At 42.1% G+C, this 22,941-nt stretch overlaps 1 protein-coding gene across 4 annotated transcripts in view; it reads left to right on the top strand.

Moving 5' to 3' along the window:
• Positions 1-10,599, top strand: part of BLVRA (biliverdin reductase A) — a 29,204-nt gene extending 18,605 nt beyond the window's left edge. For all 4 annotated transcript variants that reach the window (XM_005486982.4, XM_026793424.2, XM_074541310.1 and 1 more), the window contains 4 exons: positions 439-536; positions 1,960-2,067; positions 2,471-2,642; positions 7,406-10,599. In XM_005486982.4, coding sequence (XP_005487039.1) covers positions 439-536; positions 1,960-2,067; positions 2,471-2,642; positions 7,406-7,679 — 652 coding nt within the window. In that variant the 3' untranslated portion in view covers positions 7,680-10,599. The remainder of the gene's footprint in view (positions 1-438; positions 537-1,959; positions 2,068-2,470; positions 2,643-7,405) is intronic.
• The last annotated feature ends 12,342 nt before the right edge of the window (positions 10,600-22,941 follow it).

Raw genomic sequence — 22,941 nt, 5'->3', positions numbered from 1 at the left:
AAGATGCATTAATTTCCCAAGTAATTCCATTTCTGCACCTCTAGGCCTGTCTTTGATGGACAGGCAGCTTAAAACAGGATTTAAAGCCTTTCCTCACAGATTATATTGTGGAAGGGTAGTCCAGTGCCCCACTCCAAATGCTTACATGTTGGTAAGTCAGAAATTGCAGTGCTTAATGCTGTAGCATTTTAGCAACTTGATGTAGGTGAGTGAGGGAATTCTGTGCCAAAAGAAGAATTAAAACCCCACTCCCCTGCTGTTTAAGTGCATAATGTAGCCACCACACCATCATTCCTAGGAAAGTTGCCATTTGTTTCTGTTACTCCATGTTGTGCATGTCTCCATGTGAAGCTGGCTGTGGGAATGAGAAGCAGCTTGCATGGTGAGAGAGGATTAGGATAATATTCTTTTTAATGGCTGATCTTTTATCCCTTTCAGAATGTTCTTAGAAGCTGGGAAACATGTCCTTGTTGAGTACCCCATGGCTTTGTCTGCTAAGGCAGCCCATGAGCTCTGGGAGATGGCTGAGCAGAAAGGTAACACATTTGTTCTCAAGCATGTAAGCAGTTTTACCTGTTGGGTAGCACCAAAGGCACTAACTCAAAGGCAAGTCTCCAGCCTACTTTTAGTCATCACATGCAAGGGAGTATGACTGTCTCAGAGATGTGCCACTCTAGGATGTAAGACTTGTGCCAACAGAGGAACAAACACACAAATTTCAATGCTAGGAGTAGGGTATGTTTGCCCTCACAAAAACTCTAGCCTCTATTTGGGACACTTAGAATGCAGTTAAAGAGGAAAACTTCTGTCACTGTGATAGTAAAGCACTTGACGAGTGCAGCTATTGAACTTGTGCAATTCCCTGTCCTCTCTCTCCCTGGAAATGAAACTGCAGACAGCTCTCCCAGCTTCCAGTATTTGTGATGTGCTGGCTCACACAGCTGCTCATGCTGCTGTAGGCTAGCAAGGCATTCCTGTCTGAAAGACAGTTTGTCTATAAGGAAAATCTCTTTATTTCCAGAAAGTGTGTGGTCCCATCCCAGTGGTGCAAAGGGTCAGAAGCTGGCAGTCAGCTGGGGCCAGTGGGGATGAATGGGACTGCAAGGGGAAGAGCAGTGCTGGGCAGAAGTGGGGTGCAAATCATTTGGACAAACTGCACTTTTTATACCACTGCTTCTTAAAAATCTCCTTTGTGACTTTTGTCCTGAAACACTGGAGGTGTAGGATTTCTGCTTTGCTGTTTCCCTGTACCAACACCAGTTACTGCCTTGTTGCTCACCAAATGGTTTCCCATTGAGCAGAATTTATGGCTTTTTTTTTTTTTTTTAAGCAGCAGCAGTTACTGTTGGCAATCTACAATGATTCTCCTGGAAATCTTCCAGAACATACTGAATGAAGGACACATTTAACTTGTATTGGATAACCTCTATTTCAAAGTAGCCCAATTCATTGCAGTTGGGGAGGTATTCCTTAACATATTGTTCCAATCTGGGTCTGAGCATTATGCTATTTTTCCCCTTTCTTTTTCTTTCCTACTGGCCTGGGAGGAAAAATGCAGAACAAGGAAATGTGAGGGGAAAGAGGCCAAGAATTAATCCATCCTAGACTGTGAAGACTCAAGTTTCAGCCTCAGCTGGGTGCTGGCTTTCATTACAGAGTTTCAGTTAAACATAGTGGCTGCTGTTCCTGCAGTCTCTGTATTGGTTGTCTCCTGAAAATCCTTAACCCAAATTGATGCTTTAGCTCAGGGCCCATGTTTCCATGTTTGATTTTCTTCCTGACATCAGTTTGTGAGCCATGCATAAATATTTCTGCATGAGTTCCCACTGGTGGCTAGTGAAGCTTTTACTGTTTAGACATGACTTTGATTCACGCAGAAAACTTTTATTTAATCTGTCCTGATTTTTTTGTTGTTGTTGTTTTTGTGGTTTTTGTCTTGTTTTGTTATTTCAATGGCAGGTAAAGTACTCCATGTGGAGCATATTGAACTTCTTACTGAAGAGTACAAGCAGCTAAAAAAAGAGGTGGTTGGGAAAGACCTGGTGAAGGGAACATTGCATTTCACAGGTCAGTAGCTCTGAACAAATCAAAAGTCCATCTGGATTTGATCCCCAGGGATACCAGTGCTGCCAGATTTCATTCAGTCCTTTCACACAGGACTGTCTATAAACTGAGTAGAGACACAGGTGCTGGTTTTGGATAATTCCCTTGTTGAATCCACATACACCCTTCTGTCCTCAACACGTCCTGAAGGGTTTGTTGTATATGTACTTTGTGCAGCCTTCTCTGCCACAGCTTGTCAACTGATCCATTTTGACATGAAATGTGTTTATTGAGTTTCCTACTCAGTCCATCCACTGACCTTTCTACACCCTGATCTTTAAGCCTGCAACACTGCAGTTTCTTCATCCTTTCCTATGCAGAAGACATTATTTTGTTTCCTGTTCCTCAAGAGTTTCTATTCCACCAGGCAGTGTCCTTGATGAAAACAAATCAGGATTCCCAGCTTTCAGTGGAATTGCCCGTCTGACGTGGCTCATTGACCTCTTTGGAGACCTCACTGTTACCTCTGCCACCAGAGAGAAGCAGAAGGATAAGAATTATTCCAGAATGACTGTTCACTTTCAGACAGCAAACAAGAAGTGAGTAATGTCTGTGGCACCACGTGAGCCAGGCTCCTCATCATCTGCAGGACTTCTGCCTGCAGGAGTTCTGCATTCTCTTCTCTTGTGGCAACAGAATGGGTGGAGGCTGGCATGAAAGTGTGCATATCTTTTAAAGATGCATTTTATAATATAGAGTTTGATCTCCCTTTTATTATGCAGTGACAATATCCTTCCTATCAATTAGGATATTTTTAATAGCCTTGCTAAAAAGTGATATATTATAACTATGAAGTAAGTCCCCAGTATTTCATTCTGTCGCATGACTACTCAGCTTGGTCCAGAGTGTGGTAAAAACTCTCAGGTTTGGTCATTCTGGGCCATCTGTGCAAAGTTCATGTCCTTTCAAATAAGTTGAAGTTACTTACAGCATCAGTTTAAAGCAACCAGATACAATTTGAGAATTATCTGATATGAAAAGGTAGAGAGAAATTATCCAGTGGTGATGGAGCTCCTTATTCATTTTTTTCTTTCTTTTTTGATTGCAGATATGCTGATAGACCTCTTAAGAAACCCAAACCTAGCCCAGCGTTTTAGATAAATATGTAGTTAAAGTAATAACCTGAAGGACTAGCTATTTGAGGAGTGAATAATCAGGACTCCTTTAAACTCTCAACTTCACCACATTAAGCATTTCATCAGCCACTCTACAAACCCATTGCAGTTTATCATGGGATTATCATCTTGTCTTAGCAATCTTCCTCTCTCTTTAAATAAAACAGCATTTCCAATTCCTTTTGAAATGCACTTGTGAGAGGACAGAACTCTGTATACAAGCTCTGTTTACCCTCTTAGCAATTTGCTAGTAACATAAGTAGCTGTGAAGATCTAGATAGGGTGAGATTTTGAACTGAATCCAGCAGATGGAACTAGCGGGTGGTTTAAACATTTCCCTGGCTGTCCTGTCTCCTGGGTAGTCCTTAGCTGCTATGTATGATATTTGCTGCATACAGAACAGGTTCTGGATTGCCTTTTTTTTTTCCTGCTCCTCTACACTAACCAATATTTGCTTCTTTTGGCCACTACTATTTGTATGGACCAGTGTTTTCTCACCATGAGTGTTTTAATAACTTCGGGGACAGTCAGTTTTATGCCCCTGGGATAATTTAGGGTGGGTGGAAAATTACATAGTGTTCCTGTATTGTGTTCAGTGCTGGGGCCATATTTCCTGCTGACCTTCCCCCACTGACGTCAGGGGAGTTACTGCTGTAGAGAATTTGGCCCACTCTCTGTCAAGTGAAGTTATGGCCCAGCAGTAATGGTGGTGGTGTTACAGATCTAATTTTCCCAACCTTTATTTTGCTGAAGGATGGGAAAGGTCTGTACCTTTCATGAGAGCTATCCCATCCTTTTTTGAAAGACATAATACAGTAACCTTGAGAAATCAGGTTAATTCATCCTATTTTCTGCCTTGGAAAATACAGCAGGTGCAGAATGCAGGAGCCTGTGTTCTGCTTGTTAAGCAGGGATTTGTGTAAAGGGTATAGTCTGTCTCCAGTGCGCAGCCCACCCTCGCTGCCTGTCTGGCTCTGGGTGGATTTTGGAGGTGTGTGTTAATGCCTGCACCCAGCTATTTGAGAGATGACCTCTGCCTCTGTTGTGTGTCCAAGACAGCTGAGCTGACAGCTCTCTGTGATACAGCATTGAGCAATCCAGGAAGAGCCAAGCCTCTACTGACAGCGCGTCTGGTCTGGGACCGCAGTTCCTGTCCCAGCATTACAAAGCTTGGATTCAGTTAATGTCAGAAATCAATTTTTTGTGCAAGCTGGAGAGATAATGATTTGGGCAGCACTTCTTTTAATGTTAACTAGGAATAGGGTCCAATTCTCTAATTCTTATCCAAGCTGAGGGGGCCTCTCATTGATTTAACAATAAATGGAAAATATTGGCATTTTCAAAGAGTTAAAAGGAAGATGTTTAAAAGAAGTTAAAGACATTTCCTAAACATATACTGACAAGAAACATTTGAAGTTATGTTTATATGGAGAGCTAAGCTTACAGAGTCTAATAAAATATCTTCAAATTGAACATTCATAGAAAATGATGTCACAGATGCTTTCTGCAGAAGTCACTGCATAAAATTTTAAGCTGAGTGGACCCAGAATTCTTTCAAGCATGAAACCAGCTTAATTCGTCTGGCAGTACAAAGAGTGTTGTCTTCATATTGGTTTGTTGAACTGTTGCAGTCCAGTGAGGTTCACTCATTATTTGAGGAAAAGGGAGTTAGAAAAGCAAAAAGTCTTTTTCAGTGTAGGTGAGAAAATGCTGTCAGTTTAGAATTTGGAAAGACAAAATGGCCATAGAAAGTCAGGGTGTTTTCTTCACTGCAGACCATTTGCTTTGCAGTCAGTATAAAGGTGGTTTGTTAGTGCTTGATTAAATTTTCTTCAACTACCCAACATATGTAACCCAGCTTTATTCTTATATCAAAAACGTTGAATTTGTTGCCTGTAAGTAGCTCTACTAATGCTTCTAAATAACTAAATGTATCTGTAGCCAGATAATACTTTGATACAAATATTTAATGAAAGTAGATAAATTGTCTATGAAAAAAGCTACAGCCCTTTACAATTTTCTGATAAAAAATACAAATCTGTTTCTTAAGCTACAAAATTGCTTAATGTGTACGCTTGCAACATACTTATCTTTATAGCAGAACGAGAGGTTTATTTCAGAGTAGAAGTTGCTGCTAATTAAAAATGGATACATTTTGCTTACCAATCAAGTAGAATTAACCTCTCTTTGGGAATGTGGCTAAAAATCCAATTGCAGAAGAAGATAAATCTATTAGTAAATCAAACATTTTCCTCCTCACTGATCTAAATCAGTCATTCTAATCACTTTGAATAAATTCTGCCCACTCTGCATGTTTGTGCTTCTGGTTCAGTGGCTTCCCAAGCTAGAGCAGAAGGCATACACTTGAGCCTGATCACTGGTGTGCATCTGCTCTGGATCACCCCAGGGAGGTGATCCTGCACTGACAGGGCCTGTTTTGGATCATATCAAGAGCTCTTTGCTATTACATGATGGAAATCTTTGCCTGTGCCTGCCCAATGGTTTCTTCATGTCTACCCACCTAAGATAAAGCAGCTTTGAGTAACAGTGGCCTGAACCCTCTGTGACTCTTTACTATCATAGGAATATGAAACCAGCTCTGTCAAGTCAGAGCAAAGCCCAGCTTGCTCAGCAGCCTGTCTCTGACCCAGATCAATGATCCTACTTCCCTTAGCTCAGGGAAGTAGGATGGGAACACGGGAAACACTGAGCAATACGCCCCACAAACACCCTTCTGGCTAGTCCTGGGATTTCCTAAAACACATGGTGCTTTTGTATTTATTAGTCTTCTGAGATTTTTTTGAGGGCATTTTTGCAGGCTGTGATTTGGGTATTTTTTCCCCCTCCACTTGTTTCATTCTGTTCAGTCAGGTTCATCTGACCATGCTTAATTTGTAGGGGAAGTGGTGGAGATGTGGAAGTAGAGGTGAGCAAAGAATAATTGATATAATGATTTAAATATAGAAACTGAATCCAAGAGCATAAAAATGAGAGGTGCAGAAACATTAAGCTGAGCATTCTGCAGAATGTGTTCAGGGCAGATTGACAAGGGCTTTGTTTCCAGGTCTAATGATACCGAAGATTTAATGGGCAGGACTTGGAGACAGAATTTATTCTTCCAGGCTGTTGATGCCTTCATAATTTGTGAGTGGCAGACTAAAGTAGGCCATAAAGGACTGTGGAAGGGCCATCAATAACCAAGTAAGAAAAATAATGTGCATCCTCTAAACACAGGCAGTAGTGAGTGCTGATGAATGAGCTGCAGAAAGGCAATGGTACAACTCAGGCAGCTGACAAAAGACCAGGGAGCATTGTGACTGTGGCTGATGTTGAGGGCCATTCCTCAAAGGCATTGCAGTGTTGGGTCTAGGAGTCTGTTAAGACCCCTGAAGTGGCACAGCATATCCCATGGCTCCTTTTCCTCAGCCAAGAAGGGAAGTTGGGAAGGAAGGTGTGAGCTGTGCAAGTCAGTAGCCAATACCACCAGGCCTGGTTTGGAAACTGTGCTATCATGTTGGTGTAAGACAGGACTCTGCTCTGATTAAGAAAGGCCTGCTTGAGAGTCTGTGTAGGTATAATTTTAGGATCAGCACAATGCTCCCAGTGATGAGAATGAAAGATTTTAAAAGTTCAGAGAGCATGGACACGTGTCTGTGTCAGTGAATTTGTTCACTGGGGTTCAGCTCGCATAGTAGCACCTGGGTCATCATTATGATTATGTACCCCTGTGACTTAAATCTGTTCTTGCTGGAGGCATAACTAGACTTTGAGGGCCTTTTGAGTTTAGCTGAGACTGAATTATGTACAAAATATTTGGACATTTAACTGCACTTTTCATCCAAGTCCACAAACAAGCAGCCCACAAACTTCCCTCTTCCTTATGATGTGGCTTGCTGTTGCTTGCTTCACTTTGTGCATAGGGAGAGCAAAGCTGGACAGAGCTTAGATGGAGTGCTGAAAGTCATGGCATGAAACAGTGGCAGAGTTAAGACTATTACCTGCTGTTGAGCTCTATAACCACAAGGCATGTTGGTCAGGACACATTGCCTAAATATGCAATAATTTATATTCAAAAATGTTGCATTTATCAGAGTATTTTCTGTAAACACTAAGAAAACAACACAAACAACTTAGAATTGTTGATTCAATTTCTTAATTAATACTTTTTCTCTCCTCCTTCCCACTAGACCCTTGACTTGGATTGAAGAAAGAGGACCAGGGATGAGACGTGAAAAGAAAATCAACTTCTGTTTCACAAGTGGTTGCCTGGAGAACTTCCCTGAAGCCCCAAGGTCTTCCGTGGGCCTTTTCATGCAGGATCAGAACCTCTTTGCCAAGAAACTGCTGGGCCAGGTCTCCAAGGAGGAGCTGGCTGCTGAGAAATGGCGAATTTTGCGGTGTCTTGACCTTGCCGAGGTGATCCAACAGCACTGTGAGGAGCCAGAGAAAATCTATTCCTGAGGCTGCTCTTAGGGAAGGAAGAACATGGCAGACAGAAAAACTGTAGGGCTAGAACTCACTGTTGTCATCAAGCAGTTGCTATTTCTGTTTCATTACCTTATTTTTGACTACTTGTGATTCCTGGGCTCTCCAGGTGTTCTGGGAGAGTCTGGGCTATGCCCTGTGCCTTCTGGTTTGCACCAGAGCAAAGCAATTCCCCTGCTCTGATGCATCCCTGTCCTTTCAGGTAGTTAGGACCATAGCAACAGCAAGCTTTCCTGTGATTCAGCTGGGAATATCCCTGACAGTAGATCCTGCAGGACTGTAAATACTACATATAATTCTCTCTCCCAGGGTCAGTCTCCCCATTCCAGATATGTCTGGAAATGAAATGTCTCAATAGTATTCATGTACTATTTTTGAGAATGAAGTTCCAGTTCAGTTTTCCACCTCTTTACTTGAAATACAGAACTTGTGCACCACAGTCTTGACCTTTCTTCCAATTGCCCTGAATAGTTCTGTGTGTTTGCTCTAATTAGTAGTCTTGCCTGTTAGGTATTGGGAGGGGGTGGTTTGTGTGTTTTTTGGTTTTTTTTGGGGTGGCTGGTTTTCACACTGGAGGTCAGCTATGGTCAAATTAAATCTGTATTGGTATCAAACCAAAAGAGAAGAAGAATCTTGTCTCTTGATAGAGAGATGTTGATTTCATTCAGTTTCTCTGGTGCCCTGTGCCAACATAGAAATCTTTTCCCAGCAGAGATGAGAAACATGCATTGAACTAATGCATTGCCTGCCTGCTCTCTACTGAACCTAATTTTTGGTTTTGTACAGGAAGCAGCATATTATTCTCCTTCATTTGTGTTCTAATTCAGCATGGGAGTGGATCATAGCAAAAAATAATAAATATTTTGGATTTAAGAAAAGAAAATCACTAATGCAGTCCTGGAAACAGAAAAATTAATTGGGAATAGTGATGAATTTAGAATAGCATTGTAGAAAACAGCAATTTGCAAATATGTCCATGTGTTCATGTTGTGATTTAACCCCAGCTGGCAGCTAAGTGCCAGGCAGCTGCTTGCTTGTTGTACCTCAGTGGGATGGGGAAGAAAATCAGAAAGGTAATAGTGAGGGGGAAAAAATGTGGATTGGGATAATGGCAGTTTAACAGATAAAGCAAAAGCTGCACGTGCAAGCACAGCAAAAGAGGGAATTCATTCAGTGCAGGCAGGTGTTCAGCCACTCCCAGGAAATCAGAGCTACATCACACACCACAGCTACCTGGGAAAACAAGCATCTTCACTCTGAATGTCTCCCCTTCATTCTCCTTCCCCAGCTTTATGTGCCAAAAGGTATGGAATATTGCTTTGTGGTCAGCTGTCCTGGCTGTGCCCACTCCCAAATTCTTGTGCCCTCAGCCTGCTTGCTGGTAGGATGGGGTGAGAAGCAGGAAAGGCCCTGACACTGTGCAAACACAGCTTAGCAATAACTAAAACATCCCTGTGTTATCAACACTGTTTCCAGCAAAATCCAAAGCACAGCCCGATGTTAGCTGCTCTGAATCAAATTAGCTCTACCCCAGCCAAATCCAGCCATATGACACCTGTGGGAATGGGTCTTTAGCATTTTTAGTGTAGTCACAGGATCACATATGAAAACATTATCACTTCCCTAAAGAAGCATTTGAGTTTTAGAAGCCTAAGCACTGCACAGTGCTATTAACAATTCCTCTGGTTGCCTTCTACTTTCTAATTAGAGCATCTGCTGGTGCTGTACTAATATAGAAGCCAACTTCAGTCTGTGCAATTGCTCTTTCAAACCAAAATAGTATTTTTTTTCTATTTTATCATTTGGGCAATTTTTTAATAAGAGAGCTTATATGTTGGGAATGTATACATAATTGCAGCTAGTCAATATTGACAATTAAGTCTTTGTTTGGGTAAATGTTCATTCAGGAGTTGGATACAATTCAGTCTGCTGGAAACAAGAAAGAAAAATCTGTACAATTTTCTCCCAAATCAGTCAGATTTTAGCAAAGACTGGAGCTTGATGTGTGAATGAATTCTGTGTGTGACATTTATTTAAATCTACCCTATCTATTAAAATCAATGAAAATTCTTGTGTTGCCTTCAGTGGATTGAGACCCATGAGAGTTGGCAGCAGATTTCTGCAGGCAGATGCGGTGCTTGTCCACCCAAATGGATATCTTACTGAGCATTCACAGGGTGCTGCTGTGTTGGATATGGCATGGGCAGATCTGATGCTCTATGAGGGAGAAAAGTGGCTTTTTGGCAAAACACAAACAGTCCATCTGGGATTGGAATGAATTAAAATCTTCTGTGTGTGTCTGCTAGGTATGACAGCCAGTAAAAGTTCCTGTTCCTTGACAAACTCCTGATCTGTGAATATGGGGTGAATGCCACTTGTTTACATGCTAACTCATAATGGGTAGCTGGGGAGAGAGGGAAAAGGGAAAGGAGATTCACACATCTCTAGGCATCAGAATTAGTCAGCACATCTCCCTGAGCAGGCTCTGCAATTGCCGGTGAGAGCAGTATTTCCCTAGGAAACAAATTCATGGGAGCTGTGCAGAGCAGCAGAATAATACTGTGCAGTGAATTGTCCTCTGGAGAAGCTTTCTTCTGTAGAGAGCACCTGGGGAAATGAGCTGGTTAATTTGAGCTAGGGAAGGCAGATGCCTAGAGCTTGGATATCCCACACTCTCCTTCATTCCCCTCCCATTCCTTCCAGCTGACCTGCTTACCTACTGCTGCCTGTCCTGCTCCTGGGAGCCTGCATCCTTTAAATGGCTTTTCCTTCTGCCCTGTGAATTTGCCAAGGTACCGTGGTTGTTTGTATATGGGAGCTACTGGATGTCTAGTTCCAAATGTATGTATTGTTTAACCAGATGTTAAACTCACCAATAAAATACTGGAGCTGGTAATCATTCTTTTTTGTTCCCTTTGTCCTTCGTTAGCAGTTCCCATTGCCTGTGCTGAAAGTGGCTCTGTTGCAACTGGTGTTTTTCCCATTTTACTCCTCAAGGCCTAAAATCCTGCCAGGGTCTACAGGCTGTGATAACATCCCAAAGACCTCAGTTGCCTCCTTCTCCTATTTCAAAGTTCTGCATACAGGCGTGGTAGGATTTGTGACCTTACTTCACCTCATGAGATCTCCCACAAAATTCCTGAACCCAGGAAGTTTTAGAGATACAGAGGTATGGAAGGCAAGTGTAAGATATGACATGAGCAGTTATTATATTCCATTCTTTAAATATAGCTGATTTTCTACTCATTCTGCTGGAAATCGCCCTACTCCTGTGGAACACTCTAGGATTCCTTTGCAGGAACCTTGTTAACTGCCTGGTGCTGTGAGTTTTCCTGGAAAGTGCTATGATGCACAATGCTCCCACATGGAGGAGAGATGTTCCTTTCCTGACAGAGGCTGGAGACTGACTCTGGCAGATGAGAGGTGTGGAATCACTAACTGCAGCAAGGCAGCTGAAACCTGGAAAAAGTGGTTTGATCCAAAGCCCTTCTCAGAGGGCTAGAGGTCATGGGAATGGAAAATTTCCAAAAAGCAAAGAAACTCAATGTTGGTATGAGGAGCTGGAAAGCTGTGCAAGAAGTTCTGACTGAGTTGGAGAGATGAGTATCATTCTGGGATCAACCTGAGAGCTTGTTCTGTAGATCCTGGGAACAGAGTCTGATTTACCTTTGTGATTACTTTGGGTTATCAGGAACAGTACAGGAACATGGGAGGTGGGATCAGGGGGAGGGCAAAGAATACCAGGGGACCCCACAGGAGCTGCTTGAGCTGGGATTATTTATGAGGAGGATGCCATTGGAGCCTTCCTCTGAGCAGATCAGAGGGACAAGGAAAGGGGAAGGCCAGGTCTGGCAGCTGTGCAGACTGGGGCTGCTTTTCAAATGGTCCTACTGCATCAAAACCAGCTTTTTAAAAGGAATAGCATGTTCAGAATGGCATCTGAGTGAAACTGCAGGGCTGAGTTGGGATTGCAGCTCCTCCAGCAGTTTGCAGAGGGGTCAAGGTGGTAAAGACTGAAGTGTACATCTATTTTCAGCTGTCATTCAAGATGTTGGACTCCTTCAGGTGTGCAGTATGATCCAGGGCCTTGGACATCCTCCCAGTTTGCTGGTGAGTGATGCACCAAAGGGAAACTGGCAGCGAGCACTCTGTGCTGATGTAATTCATGCAGCAGCACTCACTGCTCCCTGAGGCATGTGGTGTGCTCTGTGCAACAGTAATAAAACACAACACCAGGAAGCTAAGGATCTCCAGTAAAATAATAACCCCAGTTTTTGACAGAGATAGAGAGATATTTGGTTAGCTTTAAGTGCTGTAAGCTGCTATTTGTAGAGGGTGAATTAAATAAAGTTACAGGACTCTGTTGGGAAACCCATGAGAATTTTTGTTTAAAGAAGGGATGTTGCAGAGGTACTATCAGTAGCAGACTTCATCCCTAATCCAGAAGAACCAAGCCCTGAGATGGGAAAACAGAAGATGTCCATGCAGTACAATTTGGTTCAATACAAAACACTGGAGCCACTCTGGCTGAGCTACCTCTGTTAGCACAAGGGCTGGCTTGCAATGTAATTTCATCTGACCAGATGTGCACAGCTTCTCAGCAGAGCTGAGTGGCCCAAGTGCAGCCCTGGGCTAACTCACCAGGCCAGGGAAACACATCCACAGCTCAGCCTGAAGCACTCCTTTGGCTCCTGGCCTTAGCAGCATCAGCAGTAACTTCCCCCAGTTTACACTTCTGTGCTGCAAAGGGAATTGAAACACAGCTCCCAGCCTGTGCTTTCTTCTTTCTTCCTGACCCAACCTGATTAAAACAGACAGCTTTTCTCTCACCCTTGAAGATGACATAAGTGACAAGGCTGCTGCATTGTGATGGCGACAAAGCTGCAGGGATCATTGTGTGTTACCAGTTACAAAGCCCCAGGTTTAGTGCTTGGCTTCCACATCTGGGCAATAAACACACCTTACTGGAGCCCAGCTACATGCAGGTCAATAAGCAGAGAAATTTAAAACTAATAATTTAAATAAAATTGCCATCATCAGAAGATCTGAATAGTAGCCTGCAGAAATGCATGCTAAAACTTATAAAAATAAATGTATCCTGATCTAATAAAAATCACTTCATCTAGGTTACTACTTCAAAAAGCTTTTCTAAAACTTCTTACTCAGGGAATCTTAGATCATGTTGTGTGTGAGCTGACTTTCTGATTTACCTGCTGCTGCTGTTACAACCTGCCTTCTGGAGTTCCTATTTACCACACCTGGTGCACTGTGCCATCCTGCCTGACCTGATGTGAGTCATCCCTTTTCCCTGATAAAAGTCAACCTACAAAGAATCCAGGAATATGTCTCTAAAACAGCTAGATTGCCTCAAGACAGTGAATAAGAAATTAACAAATTATGGCTTTCTGATGTTCTGTGCATGGGTGTTATTTGAGTAACAAATAAGTTAAAGTAATTTTAAAATGCTAAATTAATCATTAGCAGAAATTCCAGACAAACTTGACAGATTAACAATAATAATAACAGTAACAACAACAATAATAATGATAATAATAACAATACCAATAATATTGTCTGAAATAATGTCCCTTTGTGAATATTCTGTCTTTTGGGAGTTCTAAAACACCCCAGAAACAGATAGGATAAATCTCTGTATTAGTAGAAAGCTGTGAGTGAACCATTAGCTCTTTTTTCTTACATAATTCAAATGTTGTCTGCGATTCAAATATAGTTCTAATTAAAATAGTGTCTTCCAACAATTTGGGAAGCAGTGCTCTGGCAGCATTTGGGTTTTTTATTTGATGCCAGGATTCATTGCTGGTATCCCAGTCTGAGTAGGCAGCAGTGTCCTCCTCCTGCGTGACACTTCAAGGGGCTGTTTATATCTCCTGTCTCTCTCTTCCTCTCACCTACATCAAGGGCTCCTCCACCTCTTAGAAACTATGCAATTCCCTTGTCAGTTGTCATCTCTCCTTTATTCTGGTCCTTATTATAAGCAGTACTTGTAGATAACACGGCTTCACAAAGACTTGGTGAGTTTTTAAATTAATCAGTATCCCTTCTCTCAGTTCCCTCTGATGTGAGTTTTCATTTTATGAATTCCACCACTGGTGGATTTGTCATTGAGTTCAGCAGTTTTAAGCCTTTTCTTTCTAGTAGTGAAACAAAATACACATTTATTATAGAAAACTCCTGGATGCTGACATTATCTTGTCATTAATATTGCATTTTTTGCATGTGGGGACTGTTTTAATTACTAATTTTGTTCACATAGACAGTGTTCATCTTTAGACCTTTTCTTTTACTATGCTGAAACCTATTTGTCTCCAGACTTCAAATGTTATAGAAATTTCTTTAAGAACTGTTAAGATGGAGAGTTACAAATGACTTATCATCATCTTTATCTTATTTTGACCATGGTAAAATCCAAACTATCTGTATCTTGTATGGCTTATCTTGCCTGCTATTCCAGCTGCATTGAACTCAGGCAGGGTGGGTTTATCTGTGGGTCTTTGTGCACACCTTGTCTCTCACCAGGCATGCTTTTTGCTCTGCACAGTGCAATCCACCTCTGCTGCAAACCTGCTGTGTTCTAAGGTTTGCTTCTCCTGTAATAGCACATCCTGCTGTTGTACCCTCACCTCTCTGGGCCCATGAGACTGTTGCTCATATCTGCTTTATTACAGATACCTGTTTTATTACATGACCATGTAGGTCATAACTGCACACCAGAGCACTCCTGTGTGCTGTTTATATCTTGTTTCTCTGTATTAAATTATCAGCCATTACAGCTTTCTCTACATTTGCTTTTGAGCTTGATTTTATTAGGAACTCATCTTTCAGTCTGTCATCCCAGCCTGCCAAGGCACAGTCATTGTCAGCTGTAGCCAGGTTACATGCTCATGAATCATTTTGGAATGTCCTTGATTTCACTTATCAGAGTGAAAATAATGGGCTTTGTATAGCCCAAGTGGACTCAACCTTTTTTTTTTTTTTCCATTCTATGCCTTCATTTTGTTGCTTCCAAATCCTTTTGCAGGATGCTCTCAGAAATTCAATGCTCTCAGAAATTCAGCCCTGTGCATGGCAGAGTGTGGCTGTGGTATCTTAGGGTGCAACATGGCACACATTTATTTGGGCAGGACCCCCAAGCACCCACTGCTTGTCCCTGCCAGGCTGCCTCTGCAACTGTGGTGCTTCCATCTTCTGCTGCTTTACCTCTTGTGGTTCCTCTAGGTGTGCTGTACTGCTGCCATTGCTGTTTCCAGTATTTTCCTTTTTCCAGTATTTGAAGGTGTGACCCTGAGGTGATTAGCAAGAGGATCAACAGAGGGCTGTGAAGAAAGGAACAGGCAGCAGTAATTCTCCACCCAAAATCTGACCAACAGTGGGAGGGATGGAGCCTGTTGTGGAGGGAGGAGGGAGAAGGCTGAGCAGTCACTCTCAGTCATCCCTTCACCAGTACCCCCACAACAAGGTAGAAAGGTGGACTCAGCTATGCAGCCTCACATTCCAAGCTCTTGATCTTCCCCTTGATGTCCCACAGAAGTGGTTTCAAAGGGGCCAAGTGTCCCTGAAGGTGGTTGACACCAGTCACAAAGGGAAACCTGTAGAGGAAGACTCCCTTTGTCTCTTACCTTGTACACGCCTTACTCAAACATACCTTGTTTTCTTTTGAATTGTAGCAAAGAGCCACATTCCTTTTAGCATCTGTTTCAACAGGCTCCTTCTTGCCAGCCTACAGCACCATGTGGGTTTTGGAAAGGAGGTGAGATGGGAGAGCAGCACAAGGTAAGGTCCAGACCATGCCTGCCTTTTGGTGCTCTGTGTGGGAGCTGTGCCTCACTGTGGGAGCAAGGAGTGATGGAGGAAACCCGCCCAGGAACAGGGTTTCACCTGGACACTGTGCTCTCTTTTTCTGCCTGCTAAGTTCCTATCGTGTGATCTGCAGTAGTAAAAGCTTGTCCCGTGGCTTTGGAAATCCTGGAGTGGAGAACTTAGGAATTTCCACATGGGGTGAAGCTCTGGACACAGTATAGGATTGGGTTGGTCACAGTCAGTTTGGCTTCTTCTTATCACCCTTTGAACAGCAGGATTTGTACCTTCTCTTTCGCATAGCTCTGCTAAAGTCACCTTCTGAAGGAAGCAGCGATGCCTTGACTGGCTGCATGGGTCTGGACAGCCATGCTGCTGCCTCAGGAAAGTCCAACAATCTACCAGCTCCCTTGGGGAAGCATTGGAATTTGATCTGTGGCATCACAAATATGACAAAATAGTCAATGCAAACCTCACTATTTTCCTACTCCATTGTATGTAGACCTGTCTCTCTCCATGAGTAATTTGTACATTCAAGTTCCCAGCCCCAGTACAAAGGTGGTTCCAGTGATTCTGCAGAGTGATGAGTTGCTACAATAGAGATGTGTGGGAAAAGGATAAAAAAGTGAAAACTAAATAATTCCAATAAAAAAGGGTAGGGGAATTTTTACCTCCGCTCTTAGTTGCCTCAGTAAGATACTCTACAGGGTTCATCTATCCTCTGCATATGTAGCTGAAAGGATTTTTTTCTGCATTCATATTCAGTTTGCAACAGCTTATAAGAAGATGTCACTCACAATGCTCTGGTCCCTGAGTATGTTCAGGCTTGTTTATTAGGCAGAAAACTGCAGTAAATCATAGTCAGGCAGCTATTACTGCCAGTGTAATATCTTGCTATTAATGCAGCTCTGATCTCTTGGAAATTCAGGACACAAACTAATTTATATCAACAACTCAGACTCAGTCCTCTGAACATATCCCACTGATTCTTAATGCATTAAATAATCACAGCTTAATCTGCCTGTCTGATTTTGGCTATTCATGTCAGGGAACAGATTTGTTTTAAACGATGTCTTGCAGCTATTTTCTTTTTGACTGTTCAGTTTATTCAGACTAAAGCAAACAGTTTTCACATAGCAAAAGCCTCACATAGGAATCCTTAACTGTGCAAAAAGAATAGAAAGGGTAACAACATCAAAAGGTACTACATCTCACCCACTTTCTTCTAAATGCAAAACAACAGAGACCCTCTTGAGTTGATATTTGTCTATCTGAGCTCCTTCTAAGACCCTCTCAGAGAAGCTGTGCCATTAACCTGTCACAGCAAAAAAGAAAAGCAAAGCTGGAGGGACATCTGTTGATTGGAGGTGCAACAACATTGGTCCCACCAGCATCCAGGAGTGGGATTTATTCAAGGGAGGTGTTCAGTGGTGGCGTGTGGATGCAGCAGTGGAGCCATGTCATTTGTCTGGCTGTCACAGAATAAACACACAGCGAATAAAGGCCAACCTGAGCACGTCTGGGGCAGAGCTGGCAAGGGCGTAATTCCATTTTGTGGCACCAGAATGGATTTTTTCCCAGACTGGGAGAAAACAGAATTTCTGACCAATTTTTGCAGGCTTGGAAAGTAAGTTTGAATAGTGATTGAGATCTCTAAACTGCAGAGCAACACTTTGCCTCATTTACAACAGATTTTTTTTTTCCTTCTTTTTCTCAGATGACTCAGAGTCAGGCAGAACAAACATCTTGCAGGACAGGTTTTTGCCTTTCAATGTAGACTTTATGACTGTCAGGAAATATTCCTATTAAATGAAACAAAAAATAGAAAAAAAGCTCTATTTGGAAATTGAAAAGCACATTTCCAGGATTGAGCAATACCATGTGAGATGTCAATTTTTCAAGGCAGCTCATTGTAAGAGTTTCAGGGGTGGCAGACAAAAATACTATAATGCAATAGTACTAAAGTCAGATTTTAATTTGAAAAAAAACCCAAACATAACAAAGATGTAGAATTTAAATTTGACTAAAATTGCATTTGAAATTAAAATGCAATGCCTGTAGTTTATGGAAATAAAATAAAACAATGCGATAAAATCAACCAATAAAGCAATGCATATTTTCCACATAAGTTTAAGAACAAGTGACTGAAACTGGGGAAAGCTCTCCACAAAATGACTAGGGCCAGAATTTTCTGAATTAGTAAAATAGATTTCTATAGCCCTAACTTCTCATAGAATGCCTTTTTCACTTTACTGTATTTATTTCAGTACAGCTTTCTCCAAACAATGACTAAGCAGTAACCAACAAACAGACTGGAAGATTAAAAAGCAGAAATACTTGCTTTGTTCTTCAGGTCTGGGCTTACAAACACAGTTTTATGTTACTGCTCTTATAAATTAGAATAGTCCACGTGCCATCCAAAGCAAATCACAAGTGAAATATTGATAGCTCAGTAAATAAAAAATGTCATTTGTTCTAAAAGAATAAAATGCTATCACATACACTGTAGGTATATGAACATTCCTTGTATTCTATCTTGCAGAGTAACAGGCAAGAAGTAAAAGTGAAATGTAAATTTTACACAAAAGTTATTTGTGTTTTTGTCAGTAGTTCTCCATTGATGCAGTTCAATTCTGGTCTCAAAAGTAGGTACAACTACATATTCAACAGATTTAAAACCTGCTATTTACATTGAAGTGATTTGTCTTACTTAATTAAATCCAAATTTTCAGATATCAATATCTGATACTTTCAGATATCAATATTGATATCAATTTTTAAATATCAATATATTATTAATTTGTAGCTTGATCAATATATATATAAATTAGATAATCTTTTAAGTTCCCTGACAACTCAAACCATTATATGGGAGTAGCCTGTCGTGTGTCTAGTATCAAACTGAAATTTGTTGGTTTCCAGCTATGCAAAGAGATGGAAAATTCAGAAGAGTCACCTCAGTGATAGCCCAAACTGAATTTTGGCCCCATCATATTTTTCTCTGTGTCCCTAACCCCAAAGTGAGATACTGGAGTCTTGGTGTATTTGGGTAATTTCCACTGCTTCCAGAGAAGTTGTAGAGCTTTTAGAGGTTCTGTGCAAGTTGTCCACACAGGCAACACATGGAAATACTTATCTGGAGAAAATGAATGCATCCTGCATAGTATGAAAGAAAGGCACTATCACAGATGAAACATAACTTTGGTCTATTCCCTCTTAACCACAACTGGCAATTACTTCAAGGTTCCTTCAGCCACACAGGGAAGTCATCTTGATGGAAACCGGATCTGGGACATGTCAATTAATCTGGCACTGGTGAGTGTGGCAGCAGCTCTCTGGTCACAGAGAGCAACAGACAACTTTCCCAGGCACCAAGCTGGAAAAGTCTGTGAGAAGATCAGAGAAAAGAATGAGAAACAATTCTTAACTTGCTGCATTGTGAATATGTGGAATGTGTGATGGAGATTTATTTACCAAAGGGTGGTTTCTTAATTAGCTAATGGTGATGGTGTTTGGATTGGAGGACCAGTTAGGTCCACCTGTAGCAAACTAGGATGTAAAAGAGCAACGGGTTTCTTAATAAAGATTATTGATTTGCCTTCTGTGAATCATGGAGTTTAGATAACTTATTACCTCTTTGGGAATCATTCCTGGGACAGGTGAGGAGTTGAGTGTGGAGCTGGACAGTGAGGTGTTTATGTGTCTGGCTTTGACTGCAGTTATGGTCCAGGTTTACGCAGTGGGAAAATGTAGAGAGTAAGTGAAGGGTTTAATTTCGTAGACTGGGAAACTGCAGTTAGTATTCTTTTTCTGAAGGAGTTGCTGTTCTTGATGTATGACAACTTTTACTGTTACTCACCTGACGGAGGAGAGGAGGAACCAAGCAGTGAGTGTGGCCAGGATGTGGGGAAGGCATGGGCTCCTAAAAGCCTTCACAGGCTCTTTCTGGTTCTGATGGTAATCAAGAGAAATGGTGGCTAGAATTTGGCAGAGTGAAGGGATGTAAAAATATTTCCTGCCTTTGTCACCCAGGCCAAGCAAAAGTGGAAAGCAGGGGGACAATTTATCTTGTTTTGGAAACTGGCAGTACATGCTTTTAAATATATAAGCAACCTATGTATTCATTCATGACTAAAGATAAATATCCTCTTAACTATATGTTTATATGCTGTTAAGTGACGGTGGCATCAAGGATTTCTAACTTTCCTGCCCTTCTGTTTCTCTGAGATCAAGCTGACTGCTTTCATTCAGATGTCTGCCTCTCTTAACCCCCTCTGCCAAGCGCTTCCCTCCTGGCTGTCACTGCTTGGCATCTCCCCATGGGTTGTGTCCAGCTGTGCCCTCCCCTCTGGCTAACATGGGCCAGCTGCCAGAGGCTCCTTTCCATCCTAACACCCAGCGGCCAGCAGAGAACTTGGGAGAGGAAGGAAAGGTTTTCCATCTCTTCAGTCAGCCAGGTGGAGCCCAGGACAGGTTTGGGAGCTCTCCTCTGAACCCTTGTTTAGCGAAGGAGCATTTCTTGTGCCAAAGCTGCACTGAAGGGAAGGACAGCAAGCAAATCCTCTGGGACCTGTGAGAAAAAGATTTCCTCTGCAGACTGGGGCTGGCTGGAGCTATGCAATACCTTCCAAATGGCTCATAATATTAGATGTGCTAGATGTAGGAGTGGTGTTGGCTTACCTGTAGCTCTTCATACTTGTGGTTTTGTGTTGGGTTAAGTAAAGAAACCTCAGCTATAGTTATTTTGTGTGGGAGGGGTCCCTAGTTTTGCAGACTCAGGATGGGGGCTCACATTAGGATCTTTGGGATGTTCATTTATGGGCACACTCTCCCTGAGGAATGGGGGGTAGAAGGACAGGAAACCTGAAGAATCACCTAAATACTATAAACTTCGTATGTAGCTGTGGCACTCAGATGGATTTCTGTGGCTAACTTGTTTCTGAAAATGGAAGTCCAAAAAAATGTTAAAATTTTCCTAAATGTCAAAGCTGTAACAAGCATGTGTAACATTCATAAAACAAAGGGAAAAAATAGGAGAATCAACATCTGTAATATTGCTTGAAATACAAATCTGCCATTGATTTCACTCCCTGAGTGCAACAGTTCACTGTGTTTTACAAGAAGGTTCAGCCAGAACAAGGATTATATCCATTATCTTTATTTGTTAATTCTTATTTTGTTATACAGAGGCAAGGGGGGAGGAAGGGGCAGAATGGATGCTCCTTCTTTGTGTGGGAAAAAGGCCATCTGAAAATTAGCTGCTTCCAAGCTGGGAGCAGACTCTTCTCCCCAGGGAAGTATTCTCCTTCTGTATTGCTACTCTGAACCAGCAGAGCTTCAGAGAAACTGGAAGAGCATGTGGCTGGGGAGAGATTAGAAGAGCAAGAAGCAACTTGATGGTGCCTTAGGGACGATGCAATCTTCAGCAGCAAAGAGCAGAGGGGAACTAATCTCCCCTTGAAGCATGGGGGTTTGTGACTGATATTACCAGCGTGCCACTAGAAATCATGACCAAGAAGAGCCATTCCAAAGCTAGGTAAACCTGGATGGTGCTAAGTTACTTTTCCTGGGAGAAGAGATGTGTCCAATGCTACTTAAACCTCCTCACCTCCTGAGCTGTGCTATTTCAGCCTTAGGCAATGTCAGAATTTAGGTATGGTAGCCATGTTTCCTGCCTGCTAACTTAATTTGAGTTCACTGTACCAGCCTTATTGGGAATGCAGCCCACAGGCTGAACTTCCATCCTCAGAGACACAGTCATGGTTCATCTTGGCCCTGACTGGCTGTAAAGGTGACATCTCAAAGCTCCATGCAAAACAAGAACATCACAGATTGGCAAACTCAATTTTTTGCACTTGTCACACGAAAAGAAAGTTTTTCTTGCAGTCCAGCATGCTTCCCTTGCAGTGGGTAAGTCTGAAATTATTGATCCTATTTTAAGTTACATGCAATTCCAGGAACCATCCTGGGTTTGGAATAGCAAATGCTAGTGTTAAGTGCTGTGAGCACCACATTCTGCTCTGACACTTCAAACAGGTAATACCTGTATATTTTACACCTGGATTAAACCTCTTTGTTGAATGGAAACATGTTCAACAAACACAACTAGATTAAACATCTTTGTTGAATGGAAACAACCCAGGAATGCTAGTAGAATGGAATGTCTGGTTTAATCCACTGTATTAGGTTTATTTTTACAGATATTTTGAACTTGTGAATCCAGATTCTTTTGAATATAGATGGCATATCCTCCAAACATCATTCATATCTTAAACTGGCATACTTCCTGCTCTTGCTGGTATCATTTTGCTTGTTATCTTTGTCTTAAAATAAATTCAGAGTCTGTTTACTCAGTTTGTGCAAGTTCTTTTGTAATTGCTGTAGCAATATGTAAGTTCAAGTTGGACTGACTTTTAATATCCCTCTTAGTGCTGTTTGTTGAAGTATAGGAATATGTATCCCAATATAACCAGTTAGATGGTGCCCAGGCCAGTTCTGACCTTCGCTGCTGGGCCACAGGCAGCTCTGCGGTGTTTTACCTCAAAGATACCTTGGCTGGCGGCAGAGTGCAGCGGGGCACAAGACAGGACTCCGTTCTCCTCAGGGGAGAGCTTCTGGCGATGGTGAAGAAAAGAAGGGAGCGGATTCTGCTAGAAGGTAGCCAGATGTTTATTCCATGAGCACAGATATGTCTGCACTGGGCTACTGCTGATAACAGAATGGAGGCCGCATGGTCTCATTCACATTTTATAAGCTCGGGGACAGGGGAAGGGGAGGGGACAGGTGAGTTACCAACCAGGTGAAGGGGGCAGGGTCTCAAGGGAGGATGACACTTAGACAGGCCAATGACCCCCAGGCCTGAGGAGCATCCTTTGAAATTGACGAATCACACGACGCCTTGCTGGTATGTTAGCCTGATTGACAGGGCACACTCAGCAAGGGGTGAGGGGGAAGGGAGAAGGGATAGGTACACATGGGAAGGGCCCCGGAAGTTTAAAACCGGACATTGCAACACACCACAACATTGAAGCACAAAGTTAAAGTTTGCAGAAGGGACTTAGAGATGAAACAAGACCAACAAAGCACATGAAACCTTCAGTGCTATTAGAACATGTGGGGTTTCTAAATCAAAAGAGCTGCAAAATGCTGTACTGAGCTGATATTGCTATCAGAATACCTTCTTCTTCTGTTGGTTGTGCCCTATAGCTCTCTGTTGGTGTCAGTAGAGCAAAATGGTCACTTGTTTGTTAAATGAGCTGTCCAAGAGTGGGCAGGGGTAAAATAGTGTCAGTGGAAGAGTGACTCAGCCTTTGAGAAACTATGCTCAATATCTTTTTGAGACTGATGAAGTGGATGCTTCTGAATATGAGGTACTGAACATCCTGGCTGGCCTTGCAGCACCAAAAGGCTTGAAAAGAGCATG

This window comes from Zonotrichia albicollis, chromosome 1, assembly GCF_047830755.1.
Source record: "Zonotrichia albicollis isolate bZonAlb1 chromosome 1, bZonAlb1.hap1, whole genome shotgun sequence".
Lineage (NCBI taxonomy): Eukaryota > Metazoa > Chordata > Aves > Passeriformes > Passerellidae > Zonotrichia > Zonotrichia albicollis.
This window is presented reverse-complemented; position numbering and strand designations above follow the sequence as displayed.